At 29.3% G+C, this 27800-nt stretch overlaps 1 protein-coding gene across 7 annotated transcripts in view; it reads left to right on the top strand.

Moving 5' to 3' along the window:
• Positions 1-27800, top strand: part of LOC100578220 — a 58290-nt gene that overhangs the window by 16508 nt on the left and 13982 nt on the right. For 3 of the 7 annotated variants that reach the window (XM_016915859.2, XM_016915858.2, XM_006568072.3), the window contains exons 1-6: positions 8896-9499; positions 9921-10207; positions 18640-18777; positions 22884-22951; positions 23031-23323; positions 25197-25501. In XM_016915859.2, the coding sequence (XP_016771348.2) occupies positions 9418-9499; positions 9921-10207; positions 18640-18777; positions 22884-22951; positions 23031-23323; positions 25197-25501 (1173 nt within the window). In that variant the 5' untranslated portion in view covers positions 8896-9417. Of the gene's footprint in view, positions 1-8895; positions 9500-9920; positions 10208-18639; positions 18778-22883; positions 22952-23030; positions 23324-25196; positions 25502-27800 lie in introns of those variants that run through there. The other 4 variants (XM_016915856.2, XM_016915857.2, XM_026444775.1 and 1 more) reach the window with 2 other exon arrangements.

The following is a 27800-nucleotide window of genomic DNA, read 5'->3' as shown; positions in this document are numbered from 1 at the left end:
ATCCAATATTTGCTCCAATATATTATCCGCTTTTCTTTTTTTACAAATTTTTATACCGTTTTATAACGTTCATCATAGTGTTATTATGATATGTTTCGTGAATCGGATTTGAACCTAATTTTATTCGAACCTAATTTTTAAATACTAAAAGGATGTTTTTTTTTAAATATTTCTTCGGAGAGATAAGAATCTTTAAAAATGATATCGATTGTTTAAATAATGTGTAAATATGATAATTCTTTATTCTAATATCACAATTCTTTCGGGTTTCGGTTCCTTTTTATAAATATTTATATTTTCCTTTTAAAATATGATGCAAAAAAATATAAAAAAAAAAATTTGTTTAAAAAAAGGCACTTTTTTGCCTCAAGCATAATAAGATAATACTATTTTTAGCCGATTTTAAAAACAAGTTTAAGAACAAGTTGCATTGACCTTATGTAGGATAAGTCTTTTTTCAAATCAAGGTTACTAGATGGTCAGCTATGTTTCTTTTTTTTTTTCTTTGTCTTTCTTTTCTTTTTTTTTTCTTTTTAAATGAAAACAAAATGTATACGTGTCGTACCTAATATAAGGTGTCTAAGGTACTACTTTTGATCCTTAAGTATAATTTGAAATAAGTATCGCTACCTATATGAGAACGATCGACCGACCTTGAATATAATTACGTAGTTAAAGTACCAAATATAACTTGTAAGTATATCGTGCAAACGGATAATAATATACACCTTGGATTTTATTAGTTTTAATAACTTTTTAGATTACCACGATTTAAATTTATGCCACGTAATTAAATTTGTTTTCTAAATTCTCTTCCAATTTGAAAATTTTCAAGATAGCCTTGAATAAATAAACGTAATATGTTTTTACATAACATTTTTATTTACTTTTAAATTTAAATTTATCAAATATTTATGTACAAATAAATTATCGAAAGATTGAAATACGCAATACACACGCATTATTTAAATCTATGCCGAATTAATTTATACAGTTTTTCATGCGTAAAACGACAAAATCAGATCTATTGTTTTTCGATAAGATTTGCCGATATTTGTTTCCAGATTTCTTATTTTACTAGATTCCTACTTTTATCGGGTTTTCTTTCATTGTTCCATTACTTTTATGTTAACGTTGAATTCAATATATTAAATTCGAAGAAAGCGAACAATTTTTATTCCCGATATAAGAATTTTTTATTCCCTTTATAAGATAAATTATATTATATAATGAATAGAAAAATCCATCATACATGACACGTTTCGTAGATCGAAATTGTTATATCGATGTTGTATCGCTTTATATTCGTACATTCGTATATTCGTACATTCATATTGAAATGAAACGTGCGAAACAAAGATAAAAACATCAAAATATAAAGTGAACAGGAATTTCATACGTGGTTAACGAACCTTGGTTTACCAATACACACGATGAATGTAAAAAAGTAATAAAGTAATAACGTATAAAATAATAATTATTGAATAATGATATTCGAACGTTATTCGAAGTAATTATTTTGAAATTACAATTATTTGAAATATATAAATTTCATTAAAGTGTATAGCAGACATCCATACCAAATTTTATGATATTAATTTAAGAGGAAAAATAAATAATTGTAGGCTTAATCGTCATAGTGGGAATCACTATATACTGACATTAACGCTCAATCAGTCGTAACATGTTCCAAAGCAATAAAATTTCACCAAAAGAATTCTTACGTGTTTCCATTTTATATGTTTTTCTTCCTATCTCGAAGGCGAGCGCAAGATCCGCTTCGCTGCCATTTGCAACTGACTTGCACGCAAGAGGTTTATTAACCGTTCCGTAGAAATATTAGGAATTCATATCTAGTTTCTTAGATGATCGTCAATCATATGCGATTGTATAATGTTTCTCAAAGATTTAAAAAAAATAAAGAATAGAATAGATAAAAATTGGAAAGAATCGATATTAAAAATACTAACGAATGTAAAATTTTTTGATCGAGAGAAAAGAGGAAAGAAAAAAAAGAAAAAAAGAATAGAATGAAGGATCAAAAGTGAGAATCGATATTGAAAAAGACATATATGTAGTTTTTTCTTTTCTTCTTCGGTCAGTTTTCTCGTTGTTCTATGCTCGTGAAAGGTTCTTTCCGTGGTTACTCGAGCTCACCTGTAAAACGCTCGCGAATATAGGGAAGCACGCATGGTTGAATCGCTTGAGTGGTCTCCTCGTGCTCGACTCTAGCCTTTGCTTGTTTTCGACCCACCTACCGTCCTTCTTAGCCTCTCTTCTCTCTACATTCTTCTTCCTCAAACGTATTTTCTCACGGATTGTACTTCGCGTACTACGTATCACTATGTAGTACGTCATCCACTGTCAACTGGCATCGTCTTTCCTTTCTGGAATCAGACGACCTGATTTTCTCTCTTGTAACGTAAATAGGAAGAAACATGCTCTCAAATTTAGATCTTCCATTGATCCAAAACAAGGTCTTTTTGCTGAAACTTCACCGCATAATGTTATTTCATATTTATTTCCTTTTTCCTGTAATTTTTTCTAAAATATCTATTTTTCTCTATTCTTCTCTCTCTAGTGATTTTATTTATCGTTCATTTATCTCTTTTTCTTTATATTTGAAAATTGATTTCAAATAACATCTTTGTATGTACGAATTAATTTTGAAAATTTAGCTATTTTTAAAGCTAATTTAGTAGATATATATATATACATATACATATATATACTTAACTTTTACGATTAGTTAATGAATTGATATTAAAATCGTAGAATTAAAGAGAAATTTAGAAATGATGAAATTATAAAATCAATGTAATAATTTAATTATTCGATAATAAATTTTTATAGAAATATTCATAGATGTATTTGATGACGAATCGTTTAATTAGAGTGCTTCATTCGTTAAATGATCATGATTCGTTAAATGAACGAAGAATGATTTCGAATATAATAATTTTTTCGTATAAAACTATAAGTTAATAGCTCTTTTATCGTTGTGTAACGGTTACTTTATAAACCGTTCTTTTATGTTTTTCTTGCCATTGGGTGGTCGTTACTACGACATTCGAACAATGCATACATTTATTCGAACTTATATTCTTTTAAATTGAACATAACGACAAATATAGAACTCGATCTTTCACAAATCTCTATATATATAAAAAAAAATGCATAAACGAATTTTCATATATTTTTTTTTTCTTCTTTTTTTTTAATTTTCTGTTTTTGTGTATCGTAAATGTGAGAATATTTCATTTATCTTGTCTTCGTTGCCATTTTTTCCCCAGTTTCCGAGATTATTGATATTTTTTTATATTTAGAGAGCTTTTCTTAAAAAAGGGGAGAAAGGGGAGAAAGGTTTAGCTTCAAAAATATAAGAGTTTAAAATATTCAAATATTATGAATGTATTACATAGTACTTTGTACACGGCTTTTGATCTTTAGAATATACAAAAGATAAGATTTGTTTCACACTGATGACTCATCCTCTCATCTTAATCAGTTTACTCAATTTTATATTATAAATGCAAATGAAATTGAATATTCCCAAGCTTTCTATATTGTTATCTTATTATTTTTTATGAATTTTTCGCGTTATTATATGCACATGTATGCCGGATTTCTGTTAAAGTATTATATACAACGTAAGTAATATTGTAGATTTTTCGTAAAAGATTTTGATTTAATATATATGAGATATCTAATCGAATGTTATATTTTGAAAAATAAATATTTTAAATTCTACACATAGATATACTTTTTATGCATGTATTTTTTTACAATTCAAATGAATCTTCGATCGATGAATCGATGTTTCGACAATTAAAATCTACTATGTTTGAAATAATTATGTAATTGTTTCATCGATAAACTATTAGCAAAAAAATTAAGATTAAACGAACAAAATATAATAGAAAACTTTACTTATTTGAATTGAAAATGATAGAGATATATTAATATTTGGAAAATTGAAATAAAATTGAAAATTCCGAAAGAAAAATGTGAATATTTTATTTTATTAAACTTGGAATTACGGAAATATAGAGTAGACGTTATTTTATAATATACAAAATATTCCAGATAATTATAACTCTTTAAAACGTATTTCTTTTTTTTTTTTTTTTTACGTTTTACAAGTAATCCTCACATGATAAAACGAAACATTTTAAATTTAATTTTATTGCGCGCATCTGAATAATACCAATTAAAATATTTGAAATAAAATTTATGTAAATAATTAGTCTTGGGAAGAAAACTGTAGAATTTATTCGGAAATATGTTTATTGAAAAGAATTATTTCGATTTGAAATAAAAAATGCCGAATCTCGGTTAAAGAATGATCGTTTCTCGAGCACGCGCACACACTTGGGATACGAAGATTGTTCTTAGGCGATGGACGTCGCAGACGCGGAGGAACGCGGCATTGGTAGCCGATCAGGGTCTCGATAACGTCGCGTAACAACTTGGCGTTAGGGCGGATTCACACTACGCGCACCGTCACGAAAGGTCAAGCATTTTCGAGAAACATATTTTTACGTGACAATCGTCACGATTAATCGGCGATTCTTGTTGCGTTCATGTAGTTACAATGACACTAGAGTGTATCTGTACGTGTAATGCTATACGACCTTTATTCATAGTTAAGGAACGCGTCAAATGCCATTTGGATGCGATGCGCTCGTTTTTTTTCCACTTACTTTTCCACGGTTCATGGTTGCAACAATGTGTAGAAATACGTAGACGATCGAAAAATCATGGACGAAACAAGACGTGAAAGATGGAAATGTTTTTGTCCAGCCTATCCAATCTTTAAATTTGATACTTATCTAGAATAAATTCGCATTAAACGATTTTAAAGCATTTTAATTAATTAGTTTCTACCGTAAATGAAACAAATTATATTTATATTTATTGTTTAATAATAATAATAATAATAATGATAATAATAAATTTTTTTTTAATAAAAGCAAACCGTTGAATAAAAGCAAAACTATTAATAATTACAATTTTTCGTAGTGAATTTGCAAAAATTATATATGTATTCTTACAATATTTTAATATTCAACGGTATTGTTAAGAGCAACAATATATTTCAAAGTTTTCTATTTTATATACTTTTGTCCCTTGATACCAAAACAGGAAATATCAATGCGAGTAATGGATGCAAGGAAGGTTTAAAAGAAAACTATTAGTTTTACGGTTCTCTTCTTAGTAATGGTAAATACTCGCAGATCCAGTTCCAGGTAGAATTACAAAAAGAACAAATAATAATACAACCAGTTTTAGTAGGCGATACACTTGGTTCGATAATCGATCTTTAGCTAATGAGATATATTTCGATAAGCATGATCGTGAAAAATATGTTAGTAACTGCTAAATGTTGTAAATATTAAAAATATCAAAAGTACGAAGAATAATTTATTACATTCACAAGACACAATTCCATAATAATCTTAATGAAATTCATCATTCAATAAGTGTAAGGAAAAAAAATTTTAAATTGTATCATTTTTAAATTCTCATTTTTATTTTTTTTACTCGAATAGAACTGAAAATATATAAGAATATAGAATGTATTACTAAAATTATTTATAGAAAGTAATATAAAATATATAGCGATATGTATGTAATTTTCTTTAAAATAAATAAAGTTTCTTTTTCGTAAAAAAAAAAAAAGATGTAATCGTTTAAAATTTGCAGACAAAATTATTTCAAAATATTTTTACGCTTCCGATGTATAAGCAAGTTCTAAGAAGAAAACCGACGAAGTACATGCATGAGAGCGAAGCCGTGATGCTGTCAGATAGAAATCGAACCCTTCAAACGAGAACGAGCGATTTGTATGGCGATTGCTACAGAGATACACTTTCGCGAGTAATATTTTCAACTACGATATAATACGAATATAATATGATAATAATCGAAAAATATATTTTTTATAAATTATAAAAAATGAAATTAAAATATTTTTTATAAATTAAATTATAATTTTAGCGATGCATATATATTCATATTGGAAGCAAAAAGTTAAAATTAGCGAATTTCATAAATAAATAAATATTACGTAAAATATGAATAATATTCGAAGGAATCGAGATTCTACAAGATTCCTTTCAAAGGTATTTATCGTAGAAAAGTGACGGTGGATTTTCATAGTGTTGGAGAATCACCAATAGCATTTTTTTTCAGAAAGGTGAAGGAAAACGGTGAAGTTAAATAGTCAAATAATACTTTCACTACAAACCAGGCCTATTTAATATTTGTCTTCTTACCTCCTTCGTACGCGAAACATCTGACGTATAAATCATATAAAAATAAATTTTCACGACGATGCTCGAAACTTACGGCAAATATTTTTAAAATTTGTGTTTATAAAATTGTGATAATATGCGATAATATACTATTATACTATACAGTTATTCGTATTAATATTTTAATTCTTATTTCAATTGATTCTAAATTTATTTATTTTTTTTTTATACGAAATTATTATTTGAACATTACGTTGTTTATTATATCTAAAAATTAATGATCCATATAAATATGAAACAACAAAGAATATTACATTTCTATATGATAACATGTATCGTGTGACGAAATAGAAATATTTTTTTATTTTCGTCTGTTTAATATCATATCGTTTGAATATCTTGATAAAAATCTATTTCAGAAATAAATATCATTAGGATTCGAAGGAATTCTCTTCACATACAATTGATCATATTTTTAATATTCTGTTACATTAGATATTTCATATTATATTATACATTATATATTTTATATTATATTATATATATATATATATATATATATATATATATATATATATATATATATATATATTACGTATTTATTTTTATATAATATTACTAATATTATATAAAATATTATTAAATATATTATTAATATATATAATATTATTAAATAACATTATTACATAATATGTTTAAGTGACATTATATATTTATTATATTTATATATTTATATATTTATTATATTATATTTATTATATTATGCGAAGAATGAATAGTTTTAATATTTTTAAATTAATATCATAAGATACTACACTAAGATATTCGAATAATTATCTAAAATAATGAAACGCTTTTAATTCTTATTTCAATTGATTCTAAATTTATTATTTTTAGGCTGGCTTTTTTTATAAAAAATTATTAACAATGATTTCGAATATTAATAATTAAAATATAATTATTTTAATTATTTTAATCCTTTCGAGATATAAATCGTGCAAGAATTTGTCGAAACGAAATCGTATCGTTCACGCACAAAATAACATTAACACATGGTTTGTCGTAATCATCATAAAATATAAATATGATTAAAATACTATATACGAATATACAAAAAGTATGTAAACAGAGCGAAGAACGTTCTAACGCGAACTTTATTATAAATTTTGTTTTCGTCTTCTTTAGAATCGATCAACAATATATCAACAATTGTTCATACGCATCAAATTATTCGAAAGTTGGGTTGAGTTAAAATCTCGCGTAAGAAAAAGGAGAAAAAGAAGGGAAAAATATCGAGAGAAAAAAATTAGATAAACGTAAGTAGATGTGTAGAAACGAAAGATGATCGAAGTAAGTAGAAGGAAGGTATAACGAGCAGCTTGATATTCGTGGGACGCGGAGCCCGTCTGCGTATGGACGCGGAATAAATTATCCCTGAACGTTTGTCCTTCTCCATTTCTTATCCCGATCCTCCCCCCGGCCATCTTTCTCTACGATCCTTCTCCCACTTTCCCGTCTATAATGATTTCTGATTCGTAGTGGTGGGACGATACCGGAAGTGAAGTCAGAACGGCGGAACCAGACGTTCGCTCAATGGAAAGTTTGAGTCGTTTCAGTCGGTGCGAGAAGGGGCCGAGCGTGGATCGGAGTTCCGCTCGCGTGGAAAATCCGTTTCTTTCCCCCGGCCACCACAGCCACCGCACATTCCCGCTCGCGACTCACGCGTGTACGGAAGAAACTCGTCCAAGAACCGGAGAAACTCGCGTATATCGCGACTTGGCTCGGTCGCCAAACGCGAAAAAAAAATCCCCCCTTCAGTGAAAGAGGAACGAACGATCGATCTCGTTCGAGTATATACTATTCGATCGTGCTTCCCTCTAGATCGGTTTGATCTAACGTTTCTTTCGATCTTAAACAGAAGAATGTGGTGAATTGACATTAAGACCACCAATTGTGTTCTGTGTTTTTATTTTTGCTAATTAATAAATTTTACGAAAAAATAGTGAGTGACACGCGTTTTCTTTTCACAAGGATCATCGGAATCCGAAGAAATGGATTTTTCTTCGTTCTATCAAGATGATTTTCTTGAAAGAATTTTATAAAAAAAAAAAGAAGATGACAAAACGTGTAATGTGAATATATCAATTTTCAAAATGGGAAAAAACATAACAATATATATAAATATGTTTGCTTTTAAAATGAAACTAGATAAAATCTAATTATTAGATAAAATCTATTATTATAATTTTTATATATACGTTTTAACTGTTTCTTTTTTTTTTTATAGAGAAAGTGTGCTAAAAAAGATTCAATTATTCGTTGCTCGGAAGTTTTATCGAAGTAACACGAAATTTTATGAAATTAAAATTACAAATTGAACTCTGTTTATATGTAGAATTTATTATCTTATAATAAACAGGTTCGTATAATCAAATTTTAGAAATGATAGAAATTCCCTCGATTCTATTAATCTATAACGAAATTAAACAAGAATTCGAATTTGCAGGGGGAATAATTCATTGCTCAATGAATTATTTTTTTATTTATTTTATATATATATATATAAGTACGAAATACATTTCAAGATGATTTGCCGATTTTTGCTAAATTTCATACGATATAATTTATCGAAACGTCTTTATAAAATCTAAAAAAAATCGTGTTAAAATATAAATAGAAAAAAAAAAAAGAAAAATAAAGGCACAAATGAAGATAATTGCATCGTTTTACGTTTTCTTTTTGCAACGTTCACGAAATTGTGCAATTCTAATCAAGACTCTGTCCTGGTTCACGAGCAAAGACGAAATACGCTGGTTTACCTCGAACGTAAGGCGTAAATGGAGGGAGGGTTTCAATTACGAAAAGGAAGGAATTGAGAAGCCGCAAGATAAAGTCTCGTTTCGTCGATTAGTTGCATGATTGGCGGTTGATTTTCAGCATTTTCGAGACGAGATAAGAGATACTTTCACTTGGATATTTCGCGATTAAAAAACGAAGGAACATTGTTGAATGCGAAAAGAAGAAAGGGAAACTCGACGAAATAAAGATAGCTATAGCGACAACACAGATTGCACGATGTGGAACATTTATTAGAGAGGTGTTCGTTAAATGTGAGTGGAAACAAGGTTCTGGTGAGAATTTGCGACAGTATTTTTCAGAAATGGTCAGCCAACACGCGATGGCCACCACGGTTCGCAAAGTGAAGCAGGAGAATCGTTTGAGGCGACAGAATTTGAATCAAGGTACTTGACGTGAGATCAATCCTTCTAATAGAAGGAAAAAAAATAGACAGCGCGTAAAATTTAAAAAAATAACGATTGTCGGTCGGTCGATTACTTTGACGATTTGTCGCTATCTCGAATCAATCGTTCTTTCTTCCCTCGTTTCGTTTTCTCTCATTTCTCTGATTCGAACAAACAAAGGAAAACCGACCAGTATATTTGATAATAAGCATCTTATTTTTTAAACTTTTGAATATTTTGCTTTTTTCCATAAGTTATAAACAATTATGGACGGAAATCGATATCCAATATACACTATCGATCAGTCAATTTGGATAAAAGAAATTGAATTTTATGAAAAATCAAAATTAAACAATTTTTCTATTTTATCTCTGCGTTCGTGTATCGCTAAGAATAAACACGAAGAAAATATTCGTTCCAGATGAGGAGGGACTTTACAAGCCTATACCACCACCGAAACCGGTGCCGAACAATCAAAAGATTCAGAACGGGCAACAGGATAACAGGATACAGACGGTAGCCGAGCAATCGTCGCGGACCGTCGTTTCCGGTGTAGAGAGGAACGCAACGTTAGACGAGAGCCAACTTCGAAATTCCGGACAGAACGCTGCACCGGAATACAGGATGCCACCACTCTACGGAGAGGAACAGAGCTCGAGTCAAACTCAACAGCCGGCTAATTTGCAGACTCATAGCAGCAAATTTCCGGTAAGTGTATTCGAATACATTTACACGTGAACGGTGTTTCCAATTTTCTCCGAGAAACGGTAATTGCAAAACTATATCGAAGTCAATATATCGATATTAAACTAACCAAATAAATTATGTACTTTGTTTAAGTATAACATTTCGTTCTCGTTAAAGCCATGTTTCGCCAACTTTTGATCGAATCGAGTAAATTGATAGACTTCGAGTTGTTCGAATCTCATTCTTATCGATTAAAATTTCAATTTTTATCGCATAAAATAAATGGTTGCATTTGAAAGTTGCTCGATATAAATAAAACAAGGCAAAAATCAAAAATTAAATTTTTTGATAAAAGAAAATTAGCTAGTAATTCCGAGTTTAGACTTCGAATTTTTATAGTGCATCGATTGCAACATTGAATAACTTGTATTTTTACTTGTATTTTTTCGTATATTCTTCTATACGTAGAAGCGTTGTAAATTTTAAGAAATTTTAAGAAAGATATGTTATAAACGAAAGAAGTACGTATAATATTATGGCGAGTTGTTCAAACTTTTAATCTTTTCGGTCTACTTGTGCTTATAAAGCACATCGAACCGTATCGGAATATACACGTATGTGAAATATATATATATATAGATGTTTAATATTTGCTTCGTTATTACGTTTCTAACTAAAATATTTTTTACATACGAAAAGAAATTTACGTATTTTTAATAGAATAAAAATAATAATTGGAATAATATTTTCTTATTTCGTATACCTTCTTGAAATTTCAAATTCTATTAAATATTCTTCTAATGTAAAATTTAAATTTTATTATTCTATTTTATTATTATTATTCGAATAAAATATAAAATATAAAATAAAAATTTCATTTAGAATTATTACGGATTAATTACATTATTATTATACTTGTACTGTATACACAAATGAAGAAGAAAATGTAAAATGGATGAAGAACAAATTTTATCTTTGTGCACTATGTTAAATATATATTTTTTTTTAGAATTTATATCTAAGCGAGAACTTTATTCTCCATATTAAAGAAGTTACTCTTAATGTAAAATTTTATGGAAAAAATATATTGGTTTTTAATTCTCTAAACTGTTGCCGACCAATTCTAAATATTTCAAATATTACAAATATTTCATACTCTCGATTAATAGTCGATTTCATAATTAAATTGATTCTGGTATTACCTTAACCATGTATGTTTTTTATTTCTTTATCGAGATATAATCGGGTTTTCGTCGAACAATTAACATAGATATTTCGCTACTTGATCAAAATATAAAAAATTAAAATGTAAAACGTATTAATGATCGACAATTATATATCTTTTCGCATCTTCCATGAAAAATTATCATTATACTTACTATGTTTATACGAATAATAAAATAATAAACTTTTGTTTTGAGTTTGAACGCGATTTCCAGTACACCTTATATATATAACAGCGCAAGAATAGCACGAGCATAGAAAGAATAATGTAGGCGGTTCCATGCGATGCAACCGCGCGTCACGGCCAGTGGTGGTGTGTTAATTAACGATGCACCGTGTCCATTAATTCCACGTGCGCGAAAAACGTGCGTGTCTGCGTGCACTGCCACGGTAGTTACATAGTTTCGCGCCATATACAAGCATCCACCGGTTCTGGAAACTTTTGTTATAGACGCGGCGCATAGGCGTGCCGCCGTTCAATTTTACTACCACCGATAACGCGACGGGTTCCGGAGGTGTAACGGGCTGAATATGGCGATTCCAGTCGTGGACTTTGATGCACCTTCGTGTACGGTGACTGGACTCGAGTCGATGAGAAAGAGAGAGAAGAAAAAGAAAAAAAAACAGCCACGGTTAGAAGTCAAGACGTAGCGCTTTATTCGGTATGGTCTCCGCATCGACTTTCTAGCCTTCTTCTTCTTCTTTTTCTTCTTTTTTTCTTCTTCTTTCTCTTCTTCTTTTTCCTCTTCCTCCTCCTCCTCTTCTTTTTCTTTCTTCTCTGTTCTTTCTTTTCTTCTTCTTCTTACTCTTTATCCTCTACTTCTTCTTTCTCTTCATCTTTTTCTTCTTGTTCTTCTATTCTTTTTCCAATATTATCGTTCCGAAACCAAGTAAAATCGACGCGTAATTTTCCCTTCCCTAATTGCGCTTTTCCTCTACGCTCAAAGTTGGATCTTGGTTAAAATTTTGAGGAATTAAAATCTAGACTGCATGTTTTAGATATTCGCTGTTTTATCTGTTGTTTATAATAGCGAAACGTAGTGAATACATAAATAGGAAATAATAGGACCATGCGAACTTTCTTATATGAATTCTTTGAGTAGTTCACGGACTGTTATATTTCTTCAGATAGGGTTTTTCCCGATCTAGGTCATTGTTGGATTCATGAGGATTCGTAGTTGTTTACAACGGATTTCGCTGATAACGTGGCAGACAGATACACGTATATATAGTATTGCTTAGATGATGGTTGTGTACAAATGCGGTAGCCGCAAAAAAAAAGCGAGGTATAAGCACATATAGAAGCTAGAGTCGAAGATAACGCTACGTGTTTTTTCGATATGAATGATGCGTTCTTCTTATATAATATGTAAGATTTCAATTTCTTAAAAATGACGATACGATATATGGACTGTATTAAAAAAAAATGAATATATGAAATTAAAAATCTTTTACGTGATATTTATATCATATATATATATATATATATATATATATATATATATATATATATATATATTGATAATTAATGATAAATAAATAAGTGAATAAAAATAATAAAAAGTTTTATAAGAAAAAAAAATTAAATAATCATTGACATGTCAGAATGTATTTTGTTGCGCACTTATGTTACCAATTTAATTGCCGATAAGCGAATCAACTTGAAAATTTATTTGTAAAGTATTGCAAAATTTTTTAATTAAAGTCATTGATCGTCATGAAATTGATTCGTCATTTGTACAATGTTGCATCGGGAATATATTTTTATTTGTATTTATATATTTCTTTTGCTGTTTCTTTTACAAATACATATATAGATGCATATATGATATTTAACTGGTTCAAAAAATATTCGTTATTCGCATATTTAATTTCAATTTATATTCTTGTATCGTATCAAATATAAATATCATTATAATAATATCATCTACAGTTTATTATATTACGAATAAAAAATCAGAAATTAAAAACTAAATTAATATTTATAATTATTAATAATTATATTAATTGTACTATTAAATAATAATAATTATAATTATAATTGTAATGCATTAACTGATGATAGCAAAGAAAAATTACATATTTGAGAAGAATCTATTGCTGCACTTGTTGGCAAAATTAAAGGAAAGATACTTGTTCGAAATGTATCGTCTTTCGTGTGAACAAATTGTACCGATCCTAGAACAAACCGCGTAATTAGTATTGTAATTTTACAGGTATTCGGTTTTTCTTGCGTTCTACCGAGAATCAACGACTCGTTCGCTTGTCTCTTACCGTTGATGGACAAAGAACCGTACGATAAAAATACGGGCGCAAAGTCGATTCTGCGAAACAATTGTCGAGGAATATCAAGCAGCTAGCTTATATGACGGAGAAATGTTTATTAGAAACAATACGATGCAATATGATTGCGTATATGAAACGTTTATAACGCTTTCTTCTGATCTCGATCGATCATTAAACGTTATTAACTTTCTCTTCTAAAATAAAAATTGCCAATTTCGATGGAAATTGTGAAACGATACGTATACGTGATAGGTATAGTGAAAAATGGAAAACGAAAAACGAAACAAAGTTATCCGTAGGATGTGCATTGGGTCGCGAAGCTTTGCGAATAAATTTTTGACGAACGTGAACGTAATAACAAGAGACGTATTAAATTCCATAGGGAAGACAAGCAAAACGCGTGAATTTAATATCCTCCTTGATGTTCCGCGTTGATCGTGTAGAAGTATATCAAAGAGACGCTCTTAAGAGCGCTTTGACATTCTCCTTTCAAGAGGAATGAAAGCATTTTATTCCCGTATCCTCCCTCCATCCCTTCGTTTCCATCCACCCCTCTTCTTCAATGCTCCATTTCTCCTCTGATATCAACTTCTTCGATCTCGGGCTTCTTTCTCTTTGAGGATAAGCAACCACTCGATCCCTGTGTGTACGACGTATAAACCGGTGCATGGATGCGTGTGAGAAAAATGCGCGCGAGTTTTCTTTACAAATTGTGCGCATGTGCGCATGGGAACACGTGAGATGACTCGTTCAAAAAGTCATTCGAATGCGGCGAACTAATGAAAATTAGATCGCGACGAGTTCGTTAATTCCACGTTTCCGTTATGTTTAGATGTTTGGAATAGTCATTTAATAATAGCGTGGCATTCGCTTCATGTGTTCGTTTCCAATGATTTTGCACTTTGATCGATAATTACGAGACTGTGCCGTAATCTTTTTTTACATTTTTCCTTCTCTTTTTTCATTTCTCAACAAGATTTTTTCGAAATAGTGGTAAATTGTCATATACGCTAATAATTCATCTTTTTATCAAATTAATTTTATAAATGAAAAACACGATATTTTCATTTTTTTAGATATTGCGGATAAACTTTTTTCAATTGAAAAAATAGACGGAATAAAGTTTGAAAGATTTTTTTTTTTTTAATAAAATAAGAAAAAATAAGCGAATCGTAATCTTTAATATCTTAATTTTCTTATCTACGATTATGTGGACCTATGAGATAACGTTCCTGATCTTATATATATTTGTATAAAAAAATTCGCATATTTTCATTAATTTTTAATTGCCAATAAATAAAAAACAAGCTATATAAAGAAATAATATTAATTTGGATTATATATTTTATAATTAATTCGCGGGAATATATAAAATAAATATAAAATATAATAATAATAAATACTTGAAATAAATAGATTATTTATTATTTTAACATTATTTCATTCCAATACATCAAAATCGTTATTAATAATTATTAATAACAAATTTTGATTAATAATGTTTTCATATCTAGGTGAATTAGTATAAAGTATCTAGTATGAAGTATATCTAGTATGAATTAGTTAATTTAAAGTATAGATAATATTTGTATATATACATATATAAGTTGTATATGTACATATACAAATTTATAATATAAGTACATATACAATATTATTAATTGAGAATAATATGTGTGTCATTTTTGTAATTTATAATATAAACACGAATAATTGTTATTTTATTAAGTGATCATCATTGAATAATTAATTGTAATTTTTTTCTATTAATTTATCGCTCGAAACAAAAAAAATTACAAACTTGTTTCAGATTTTAATTAGATATATTAATTAGATAAATTAATTAGATATATTTGTATAGTTGTTGTAACATACTCGTGATTTTCTAACGCTATGCGAAGAGTCTATTTTCTAAACGTTATTTTTATTATATATCCCATTATAAGAATGGCGTTAAAAGTGACGCATAGTAGTTCCATTGACGATATATTTATCTCATAAGAAGAATGTATGTTAAAGAGGGAGAATGTTATTTTATATTTTAAATTCTTCATCTAATTTTATTCGAAAAAGTTTTCACCTTACGACATATATCCAAAATTGATATTTTTCTAAAATTGATTTATACTTTCGAAAAAAAATAATAAATATTCTCATCTCATATTGTCAAATTGATACTGATAACAATCTTCAAAATAAAATAAATTGGAAGTAATTTTAAATCGGACATTAAGATATATTTCGATGTCAAAGTGTCAATTATCTAAATTTTTTCAACTCGATATCTTGGTTTCTCGTTTTTAATATCTATCTCTTCCATTACTTCTTCTTCCATCCCCTCTTTTTCTCCTTTCACTTTTATTCATCGTTCATCGACTAACGGGAAATGATAGGTCTACCTAACCTTTCGTTCATCATTTATAAAATGAGATACGTTAAATTATTTTTTTTTTAATGTATTCTTGTATGATATATATATATTTCAATTTTCAAACAAATATATATATTTTTATTCATCATTCTTATAGATTTAAAAAATTTCAAAAATCAAACAGATGTATAATAAATCAATTTTTCTTTAAATAATATGAAAAATTGAAGATAAAATCATCTAATTAATAATCTAATTAAACTTTTTACAATTCATCATACAATTTCTTGTAATATTCGTTGATACGTGATGTATCTTGGATAATCCATCACGATCAAGTGCAACATTTGTCTCGTTATAATTTGAAATAGAGAATAGTCAATAGCAACGATTGAATAGAACAATCGAATTCATTCGTTATTTTCTTAATAATCTTTTTTTTAAAGTTAGAATGTTAAGAAAAACAAATTTTTTGATATATTCAGAAAAAATAAAAATTCTTATTTCTATCTATTTATATTTATTTGAAAAGTTTTTTTTTTCAAAATGTTTGTGATTTGTTTGTAAAACGTAAAATGATTTTATGTATAAATAATATGGAAAATAAATAAGAAGAGCAACATATTGAATTAAATTAAATTAAATTAAAGAAAAGAAAAGAAAAGAAAAGAAAAAAGAGCAAAGAGAGCAAGAAAGGAGCGTAGATTTAAATGAGTACAGAATATAGCGTTTGTTAGTTGTGAGAAGAACGAAGAAAGAAGAAGGCTCGACATGTATGCTCCACATTCTAGGTGAAGCATCGCATGGAAGATGGTGGTTCGGTGAAATCTTCGGTAACAGTTCGTTGTACATCGGTTACGTTCTTGGGAAAATTCTCAGAGATTCTGAGCCGAGACAAAGGAGGCATCATACTTGCGTACCGTTTACCGGAAGTTGAGAAGGGGGTTGCGATAGCTGTTTAGATACATCACTTTTCCCCGTGGTTCGGCCCTCCCGGAGGCGAGAACAAATCGGAACAATTGTCAATGACGACATACTTCTGTCCTATATATATATATATATATATATATATATTTGTATTTTCCCGACTTGACAAATTTGCCCTCCCTCACCTTTTGTTCCACCAACCGACAATTGTATTACGTGTGTTTAAATGCTTGCGAATTATTCATAGAATCTTTCGTGAAATCTTGGGTATTCTCATCATCGAGTTTCTTTTCGTGTTTCGTTTACTTATGAAATCGCGATGCTAGAAATGATTAAATGCAATTGTTGTCTGGTGTGCGGCAATATTTTAAGAACTTAAATAAGTGAATACTGTTAGGTAAAATAATATTAAGTGATTAAACGGAGATGATGGATGTAATATATTAATACAAATTCTTTTATTTGAAAATCTATTATTCGAATTACTCGAAGAATCAAATATACAAATATTACATTGATAGAAATATAATGAATGACATTCTATACATGTAATTACGATAAGATTTCCAATAAGTTGAATCTTCATACTGAACAATAGGAAACATAAGGAAGGATAATAACGTCGTATAATTTGCGGTTGAAATTTGTATTAAACGAAGCGAGGCGAAGATAGAGCGAAACCGGTCTATTTCCGTCTCGTTTCCGTATCTAGAGCGTATAAAGGACAACATAATTAATTTTTAAATAACAGAAAGAAAAGTTCATTATCCCGCAGTAAACCGATTAATTTCTCAAAGTATATTTCTAATGAGATGAAAAAAAAAAACATTTAGCACGCGTAACGGTGAACTCGTTTCACAAATTATATCGTATTTACAACACGCGTATAGAAGCATATTAATTGATAAAAAGATCGAATGCCACCGATGTCGGTCTTTCCACTTAGAGATCGGATCTCAAGGCGAGCTTAGTTCAGTGACACCTCTTTTTAGACGCGTCATTATGTATATGCACGCAAAGAGTATACGGGTTCGTTCGCAAGTCGTGCTCGTGAACTTCCAGATCCTGTTCTCGATCTTGTTTGAAAAAATTGAACGAACGTCGTGGAAGTGAGATCGACGTTTACGATGAGAAAAAAATCTTTGTCGATGTTGCCATCGTGAAAGAATCGTATTTTTAACGTGCTACTCTATGTCTACGTATCGATATAATGATTTTACTTCGACAATATTATTTTACAGAGTTGGAAAAATTTAAAATATATCAAACAAATACAAATATTAGAAAACTAAAAGTTTTAACATAAGGAAAATGATTACATGTGAAGTATATTATATTATATTTATAAAAAATAAAACTATCATTTAAACCATTTATATATTTATTGAAAAAAATATTAACAGTTAAAATTTGTTAAATGTTGTTCTCGAGAATTTTTCTGAAATATATATTTATTTAAAAATCTTCATTTGATTCTATAATTTTTTTTATAAAGTTTTGTTTTATTTAGATTTTGTATCTTTCGTACAAATTTGAGTATAATTTATTTACTTAAAACGGATTATAATTAAAATGTCAATAATGTTTGAAAGAGCAATAGAAATAAAAAATGAGCGAAATAATAATACGATCTTTTTATTTACAGATTGAACGCGAAGTTGTTCTACCGTCGGGAGATAAAAATTCAAAGATTCCTATTCTGCACGAGTACAAACAAAGAACTGCCGGAAGAGTGGCTATTGCACCGGATGCACCGATCAAGCAGCAAGCTTGGGTTCAAGAGGTGAGTTAATTCTATCTGATTCTCTATAATATGTTGTTGTTAGACTAACAACAATAATGTAATATTTTATAATATTTAGTCAGTTGCAGTGAAAAATGTTGATACACGCAATAATATACATATAATATATAAATATCTTTATATATCTTTATATAGATATCTTTATTACATTAATTTATATTATATATTGATTTCGAATATAACGTAATGTATTATTATTCAACAATTAGTATTGATCAATCACAATATGATATACGTGATTTAAATAATTTAATAATGTTTTATATTTTCTTAATTTATCATTTATAATAATCGATCAATATCAATGTTATTTTATTTTGGAAAAAATTTAAAAGTTTTGAATGACTTTGGAATTTTACGTATCTTTGATATAAAGCATATTTAAATATTAAATATTAAATAGTTAAATATTATTGTTATTTCACACGCAAAATGTCTCGTGATCTTCTATCAAATCGATAAAGTTCAGCAAAATGTTAAAGGTTAAATTTATACGCATGAAAACACCATGTTATTTCTTTTTACGGTTTACCGTAAAATCCGACTACTTGTTGAAAATGGAACCTTTATTGATTTTTCTCTCTGTATACATACATATATGTACATATATATATATATCTCATATGTATAAATCGTGGGTTGACCGTGTGAAAACGCAATTAAGCAGTTAATCGTCGTAAAATCGCGATCATTGCAAAATCATTGATTGGCTCACGCGAGTGTAACTCGTGCGCTGGTCGGACACCTACGTGAATTGTTCGAGGTATGAGTAGGTGGCGATAATGCACGTGCCACGGGATATTGTTTCACGATCGTAGGTTAGAGACGGATGTGAGCGTCAAAGGGCGTGCAAAGAACGTGGAAAATTATCTTTTGGTTTGATCCGCGTTTGAATCTGTTTTTTTCTTTCTCTATCGCATTTTCATGTGACCGGTGTTTCAATTATCATTCGGATTTGCCGATAAAACTGCTGTTTTTGAAACTGGGCACTAATTAAAATCACTTTGATTACTTTTTAATAGGCGATGATGATCATGTTCCACGAGTGGATCATTCTGTAAAAGCTTTTAAGCTTAAATGTCCGATTTTGATTATGCTAATATATACGTACATATATCAATATTTAAGAAAATATATTTTTCCATCAAAATTGTGTTATAATATTTACTAATAAATTGTTAATCCTCTGCTAAAGAATTCGATTCCGTATTATAAATAGACGATATTGTTAAATATCGTATGTTTATTATATTTGTTATATTATTATATATTGTGAAATAAAGGAAATATAACGATAGCAAAAAATAATCTAATCGAATATAAATCAGGATTATAGAATTATTTTAACGTAAAATAATATAAAAATGCGCAAAATGACATATTTTACGATATATTCTATATATAATAACGATTCAAACATTATTGTTATAATAACAGGACTCGATAAAATGTATATTATAAAACATTGTTTTTCATAATCATTAATAAAAATATCAGTGCGTGCGTGGATTTTTTTCGTGGATAAAATCAACCTATTGTTTTTGACGATGTAGGCGGTCTGCAAATCTGTTACTTGCTTCTCTTTTCTTGTTCTTACTTTGCAATTACTTTCATCATATCATATCGCGTCGATCTTTTCTTTAACCATCATAGGGATTGAGAGAAGAAATAATTTTGCATAGACGTATAATTTATACGTTAAATTTAGATAAAGATAAAATGATGCGGTTTCTTTTATTTTAGTGGGAAAATGTGTATTTAATTATACATTTCTGTATTCGAAATGATTCGATCGCATCGAATAAATTCGAAAATTTCGATAATTTTTAACGTCTTTTTCCATTTGAAGCGATTTGTCCAATTTGAAAAGAATCTTTACGAGCGTGTTGACAATTGTGTTAATTTATTTTAATTTCGTTCCTGAAATTTTTACATTCAATTCAGTTTAATGTCTGGAACGCGAAGAAATGGTAAAAAATTGATCAAAGTTAAGGACATTTCGTGTGCACGGAAATCATGAAATATTCATAGCTCGATGTGCGTCAAACGAACGAGGAGAATGTTGCGGAGTTAAACATAGTCATGTTCATTTTAAGGTACGCTTTAAGGTACGTGGAATCAACCTCGTTCGTTTACGATATTGTGTATCAAAAACTATAGTTATTAATTTTGCAGATATTTACATATCGATTATTTTATCGTGTGAAAACTACTGTTTAATTAGATTATTTGATGAGAATGAAAGAAAATTGTATTCTCTAAATTGTATTCTATTTCCCCTGTTTATTTATATTTAAATTAAAGGAAAGTAATTGAAAGTTTTTAAAGAAATAATGGATATGATGTATTTTGATTTTTAAATCGATATATATCGGCATGCATCTCGCGATATAATTGTAACACTTGATTTGAAATTTATTAATTGTCGTCGAAAATTCTTCGATATTTCAATTCAAAAAATAAAGACTAAAAAAGTACGTGATATTTTATAATGCTTTATAAGCTATTCAAACGAAATAATAATATTTTTCTCTTATATTTTTATTATATAAAGTAGAGAGAGAGCAGAAAAAAGAAAGAAAAAAGAAAAAAAATCAACGGCAAACTGTATGTAACGACTAAAGTGAAATATAAAATGATACGACACGAAGAATAAACGTAACTAAAGTGAGTAAATAAAGTACGTATTTGTATACTTTCATTTACGAAGAATTTTTAAAGAAATTAAAATTAACCAGTGATCATCGATGAACAAGTGTGGAAATTGATTACGAAAGAAAGAGAGAAAAGAAAAATACGAAAGATATTCGAATCACGACGAACGAACGGAAGATATAATGTAAGAACGTTAGTTGGAAATGACCGGTTAACATTTTAAATTCGATTTTTCGCCGGCTGTGAAATTCATACGTTAGATTTAGCGCGGTGTAATCCTCGACACGGTAGCTATGTGCAGGGACCATAAGTCAGAAAATCTTTTTTCGTATGCGCAAAGCGTGTCACGAAGCCCTACGGGCACACAACTTGGCTGGCTACCCCTCTTTCCCTGCCATCCTCTCTCTTTCTATCTATCAGGATGACAGTGTCAGTTGTTATTCCAACCGCATCCCTTCCTAAGAACCGGGAGGATTCAGTCCGACAACTTTGAAATTCCCTCTGCGGTTTAAACGGACACGTTGCCATTAGCCGCCCGCTGTCCTCTTCCACGGAGAATTGTTTTCGGTGGATTCCGGTAAATTGCGTCGAGAAATTTCCCTCTACTCAGCTCAACTTTGCGCTGAGAAATGTGCGTTTTGTTTCGCGCGAGAGAATATTCGTAAGGCAAAGATGGTTCGAGTAAGTTACTCGGAGAAAAACTCCGACAGGAAATAAATTGATAATTTATTCATCGATTAGTAAATTTCGCAATTTTTTTCACCACTTTGCATATCACGTAACATTATAATATATTGGAAAGTATATTTTTGGAAAGGATGGCAATTTTCTCAAGTTAATAGGATGAAAATTTAATCGATAATTATATTTCAATTTGTAATTTTATACATAATCTCTGTTATTCATTGAGAAAATTTTCCATTGCCATAAATGGCAATAAATAAGAATAATTGGTATAAATGTCACGACAATCTTGTTGAAACAAGTAATTTTCTAAGCATATTCTTACAAAATTCTCAAAAAGAAAAGAAAAAAAAATCAAAAGTGGAACAATTTAACAATTTAAATCCCATATTTTCTTTTGCTGCGTGTTATACGTAAAATATCTCCATTAATTAAGAGTGGATTAATTGCTCGTACGTGTCTCTTCGCAAAAGTTTCAGAAACTTGTTTTCCAATTATTTTATATCCAGCGCATTCACAAAAATAAACTTTTCGGATCCGAAATCCGATCAAATAGAACTGAGGAAGAGGAATAAAAGTAACTTCATCCACTTAGATTTCGGTTTATCGGTGTCGGAAACATTTCAATTAGAGAATTATGTAAAATAACGCGAGAGGAAATACGAAATACGAACGGACGAGAGAAGGTAGATTGGATCGAGTGAAGGGTGGAACACGTTGAAAGGACGATGTAAACGATTTTTCAGGGAACTCAGATGCAAGAAGTGAGACAAGAGGGCCAAGCGAGGAGTTATCAAGCAGCGGAATCTTACGCGTAAATATCCTCCTTGTATCGCACCGCACGGTGAATCCGAGAATTGATTTTCCCCGATAAAATGGCAATTTCTCCGAAGGTCGACGTCGGTTGGATCGGCGCCAAGGACGAGCAAGATCGATGAAGAGAAAAGCAAATCGATCTCGAGGACTTATCACACGATTAAGGACATGATATCGAGCCGTTTCGGGCAGGGTCGCAAGGATGTTGAGCCGGAACCGGAAGCGAGTTTGAACAACGTTACGGAAGAATTGAGAAAATCGAGTAGGAGCATCGATGAGGAGGAGGCCAAAAAGAAGGATGGGATTTATGGGAAACCGCGGGCTCAAGATCCTCCTCTTAATATGCAACAATATCCGAAGAATGCTTGTGGTAAGTATTACTTTGCCAATCAATTAAGATTTAGAGGATTTAGCGAAAGAGAAAAGTTAAATTTTTCTTTGACTTAATTAATTTCTTAAATTTATATTAGTTGGCGAGATTATATGGAAGGAAGGAAAAATTTAACTCGTAAAACTGCAAGGAAACAACGAAAAATTAACAAATACGATAAGGTTGATATTTTATATCGAAAAATGGTTTTTAAAGCTAGTTAAACTAGGTCACTTGGATAGTTGGTTGGAAACCAATCGACCATTCGGTTGGAAATTCGGGATCCTTTACTTTGCAGCTAATAGGGTTGTAGAAGGTTTCTTTATCAGTAACGAAATCGGTTCGCGACGTCACACTTTCACGATTCACTTTTTAATGGACTCTACATTTAGCTAGGCTCTAATTTTGTTCCATACGATCTATCTTTCGTCCAAAAATCGACATTTGTCTATCCTGTTAATTATTAATTTTAAAAATTAATTAGAAGGGGAAGGATGAAGAATGAAATAAAATGTATCAGAGGAAGAGAAAAAATTTTCTCCGAAATGGAATAAAAAATTTACAGAATTATAACATCGTGAATTTATAGTGGTTTTTAGAAATTCAACTTTCGATTCAAATATATTATAATGCTTTCCGTCTATTCGTGGAACGGGTAATGCAAGCACTGAATAAAATTCAACGTGAAACGTGTTTTCGTGCGAAGAATTTTCGATAATAGAATTTGATAAAATATTTATATCGTAATAATACGTGTAAACCGAATATATTTTCACGAGAATTATTTTCGTTTAAAATCATTTTTTTAATAGATATTTGATTATCGAATTCATTATTTTTAACAATTATTCTTCTTTAAAATTTTTTTCTAATCATTTTCTAAAAAAGAAAAAATAACTATTACATAACGATATATAAAAATTTTGTTGGAAAATTTATTCGTAGATGCAAATATTGTAAAAGAAAAAAAAATTTATAAACAAATATAAGCAGCATGCACGTTGAAGCAAAAATAATATTCTATTTACTTAATCTAAGTTGGTAATAGCATATTAAAGTACTTTTGTCAAATGGAAATAAAAAAAACAATGCAATGATTCATGTTCGATCAGAATCATTGATTAAATTCTTATTTATCTTAATTAATCGAACGAGAGACAACGTGAAACGTAACAAAAGTAAATAAGTTGTATACAGAATGTTACGAAATAAAATTGTCTGTATATTTTATTTATTCTGCTGTAAATTCTACTGTAAATATTGGAAAAATTTAATCATTAATAAAGCGGAAAAAATAAGTTAAAAATTAGAAATAAATTTTGAAGTGAAAAATAATGTATACGATTAAAAATAATCTAACATCGAAAGAAAGGATATAAAAAATATTAATTTAATTTAATTTATGAAATTTATGAAATTTATGAATTTTTATTATCAGCATTGTAAACATATTTTTATTACAAAAAATTTATCTGCGGAAGATCGTATTTTAGAATAAAATTATCGTATTCGAAATATATTTATATCAATTAGATATTTTATTGTTTATTTTGCTATAAATGCTCAAATTATTTTTTCGTAAAATCTTTTATTATGCGGATATATCGTTTCGACTTTATTATTTTATAGATAATTATTTTCTAAATAATTAAGCGTTTTAAACTTTCCACATAAAGATTACAGTTTAGGAAAACAAATTTATTTATCTCGCAAATTATCGTATCGTACGATGAACTTTCGTAAATGTATATTTAGAAAGAAACATTATATATATAAAACGTGTCGATATTATGCTTATTTAAGCCACCTGTCATCATCTACCATCTACGATGTAAAGACGATAACGTTTACGTAACATTTGAAAATGGTTTAGGTCAGTACGGACACTCGTATAGTTATCTGAACAATCAGCAGAACGTACCGCTTCCTGGACAACTTCAACCAACGTCGCAAATTCAACCCAATTTACCGGGTCAAAGTGCTCAGCTTCACGTGACGCATCACACTCCACCAGGAGGGGTTCAAACGGTTCATCAAACTCAAGTTGCTGGTTTCGGGCAATCGGCGACAGGTGGACAGCAGGTGCAAAACGTTGCTAGGGAATACGTCGTACAGGGACCATCTGGATTGCCGAGTCAGCAATTGCATCAAGCACTTCATCAGAATCCTCAGAACCAGGTAATCTTTGATTTCCTTATAATCCAGTCTTTCGAGTGGTTGTTTTATTTCGCTTACGAATTGAAATTCTTTCTCTATTGATGAATAAGTAGGGCAAATAAGCGTGAAAGTTATTACGATGAAAATTACTTTGACAACCAGCAATTTTCTTCCAATAGACAAGATGTTTATTTCCTTTAAATATGAATCGACGTTGTTACGTGAATATATATATTTTGAAGTTTTATTAAAAAATTATTATAAAAAAATGCGAAATATAAAATAATTTATGATATTACGTTAGAATAGTACAAGAGATACATTTCTGAAAAATCAATCTAGACTTTGAGAAAAAATGAGATGTCTTTATTTTAATATTATAACTCGTGTACTCATTTAGAATAAATTAAAAAATATTATATTTTCCGATGGTCTATTATTTTATTTCAACGATTACTTTTTGTCGGGCAACAGGAACAGCGAATGAGAATTTATTTTATTACTTTGAAATAAAATAAAATAATGCTATAAAAAATATAAAGATATGAAAAAATTGCGTATTTTTAATTAAAAAATTGGAATATGAGAGGAATTTATTGGAAAAATTTTCAACTTTCCTATAACGAATATTTAAAAAGTTTTATCATTCGTTAATTCCTGCATCTAAACAATAAATAAAATGTTTAACATTTTAAGATTTAAATAAATGTTTAACATTGAAAGAAAAACGTTAACTTTCTGATCAAGATTATCGATAATTATTACAATCTTAATGATTAAATTTACATACGATATCGATAATTTTTAATGTATACTATAAATTAAACTCATGAGATAAAATATATATATTACGAATAAATTTTATTTAATAAAACTTCGCTTTAATTGAAATATACTTGGAAACATTTACCAATGATTAAAAACATTAGAAATGAATACGTTTATTGTTATCGTATATACGTTAATTTTTACATTAAAAAATCCAACTTGTCTTTTTATCCGATAAATAATTACACTTTTAAATTTTGAATTTCATTGAAATATTTAAATCCATGAACGACGATAAATTGAACAAAACAACTTATTTTCTCGCTATTATTATCGATCGTTTTTAAATATTTAACGAGATAATAGTTCCTCGTAATAGATTTCGATTTGAATTATTCGCAGAAGCATTTTTAGACGTTCCACCGTCTCGCCGTTTCAAACAAAAATTTCGCGTGAAAAATCTACATCTTTCAGCAAACAAGAGAAATGTTTCCGATAGACACGTCGGATGAATTGGCTGATGACTATTTCCGGCTTGAGCAGCGGAAAAGTTATTTTTTATGTAAAAAAAAAAAAAAAAAAGAGAAAGAAATCTTTTCCTCATATAAATTCCTCGTAAAAAAAGACATATAACGCGACATATACATCCTATTCAAATAGCCAGTGCACGCGATACGTATTCCATATTTATGCCATCTTAAACCGACCACACGCAACACGATGCACCATGCGTATCTTCGAAATTTATTCGCATCTCGAAATAACGCGTCATTTGGTTAAATTTTGCTTTAGAGTATCGACAAATTTTTGATCGGTTTCTTTATTCCCTAACAGTATTCGATACGTACTTATTACCGAGGAAAAAGTTTCTAACTAAATTCTTGACCTTTGCGATACTCGTTGTTGATTCTTACTTCATCCAAATCTAATCGAACAAAATTTTCATTATCTTTTTTTTCTCGCAACTCATCCATAAGTTATCATAACGGTACGTTATTAAGGACAATTAATTAACGTAATTGCAGAAAATCGGCGAATCGCTGCGAATGGCGTTTTTAATTAATATGTAATATAATGAATGGGAATGCAAATTAGAAGCAGCGAATAGTAAAAAAATAAGAATGCAAATATATTGGCGTCTTGCTTCCGTGCTCGAGACGCAAGTAAACTGACAACTAAATTAGTAATGCGCGGATAATAGGTAAAGTTGTTATGGTACGTCGTCGTTACATTCTGAAAGATGTTGTTAGCTTATTACGAGAAATTCTTCGATATAATTATTTATTTGAAAGGTATTGTAATTAGATATCTCGTGGATATTTTTTGATTCAAGATATGCGAACATATACGTGATTATCTATATTTTAAATTAAGATAGATACATTTAAACGCGATAATATATTACATATGTATTATGACGAAGATAATATAAAATTGGTAAAAAGTATATATTCGAAAACGTGTTAATTTCGTAAAAAATTGAAAAAATCGAAAAAACGAGAGCTTTCTTCCAAAAAAAAAAGTTTGATTGATTAATCGACGAATCGTTTCC

Source organism: Apis mellifera, linkage group LG13 (assembly GCF_003254395.2).
Source record: "Apis mellifera strain DH4 linkage group LG13, Amel_HAv3.1, whole genome shotgun sequence".
Taxonomy (NCBI): domain Eukaryota; kingdom Metazoa; phylum Arthropoda; class Insecta; order Hymenoptera; family Apidae; genus Apis; species Apis mellifera.
This window is presented reverse-complemented; position numbering and strand designations above follow the sequence as displayed.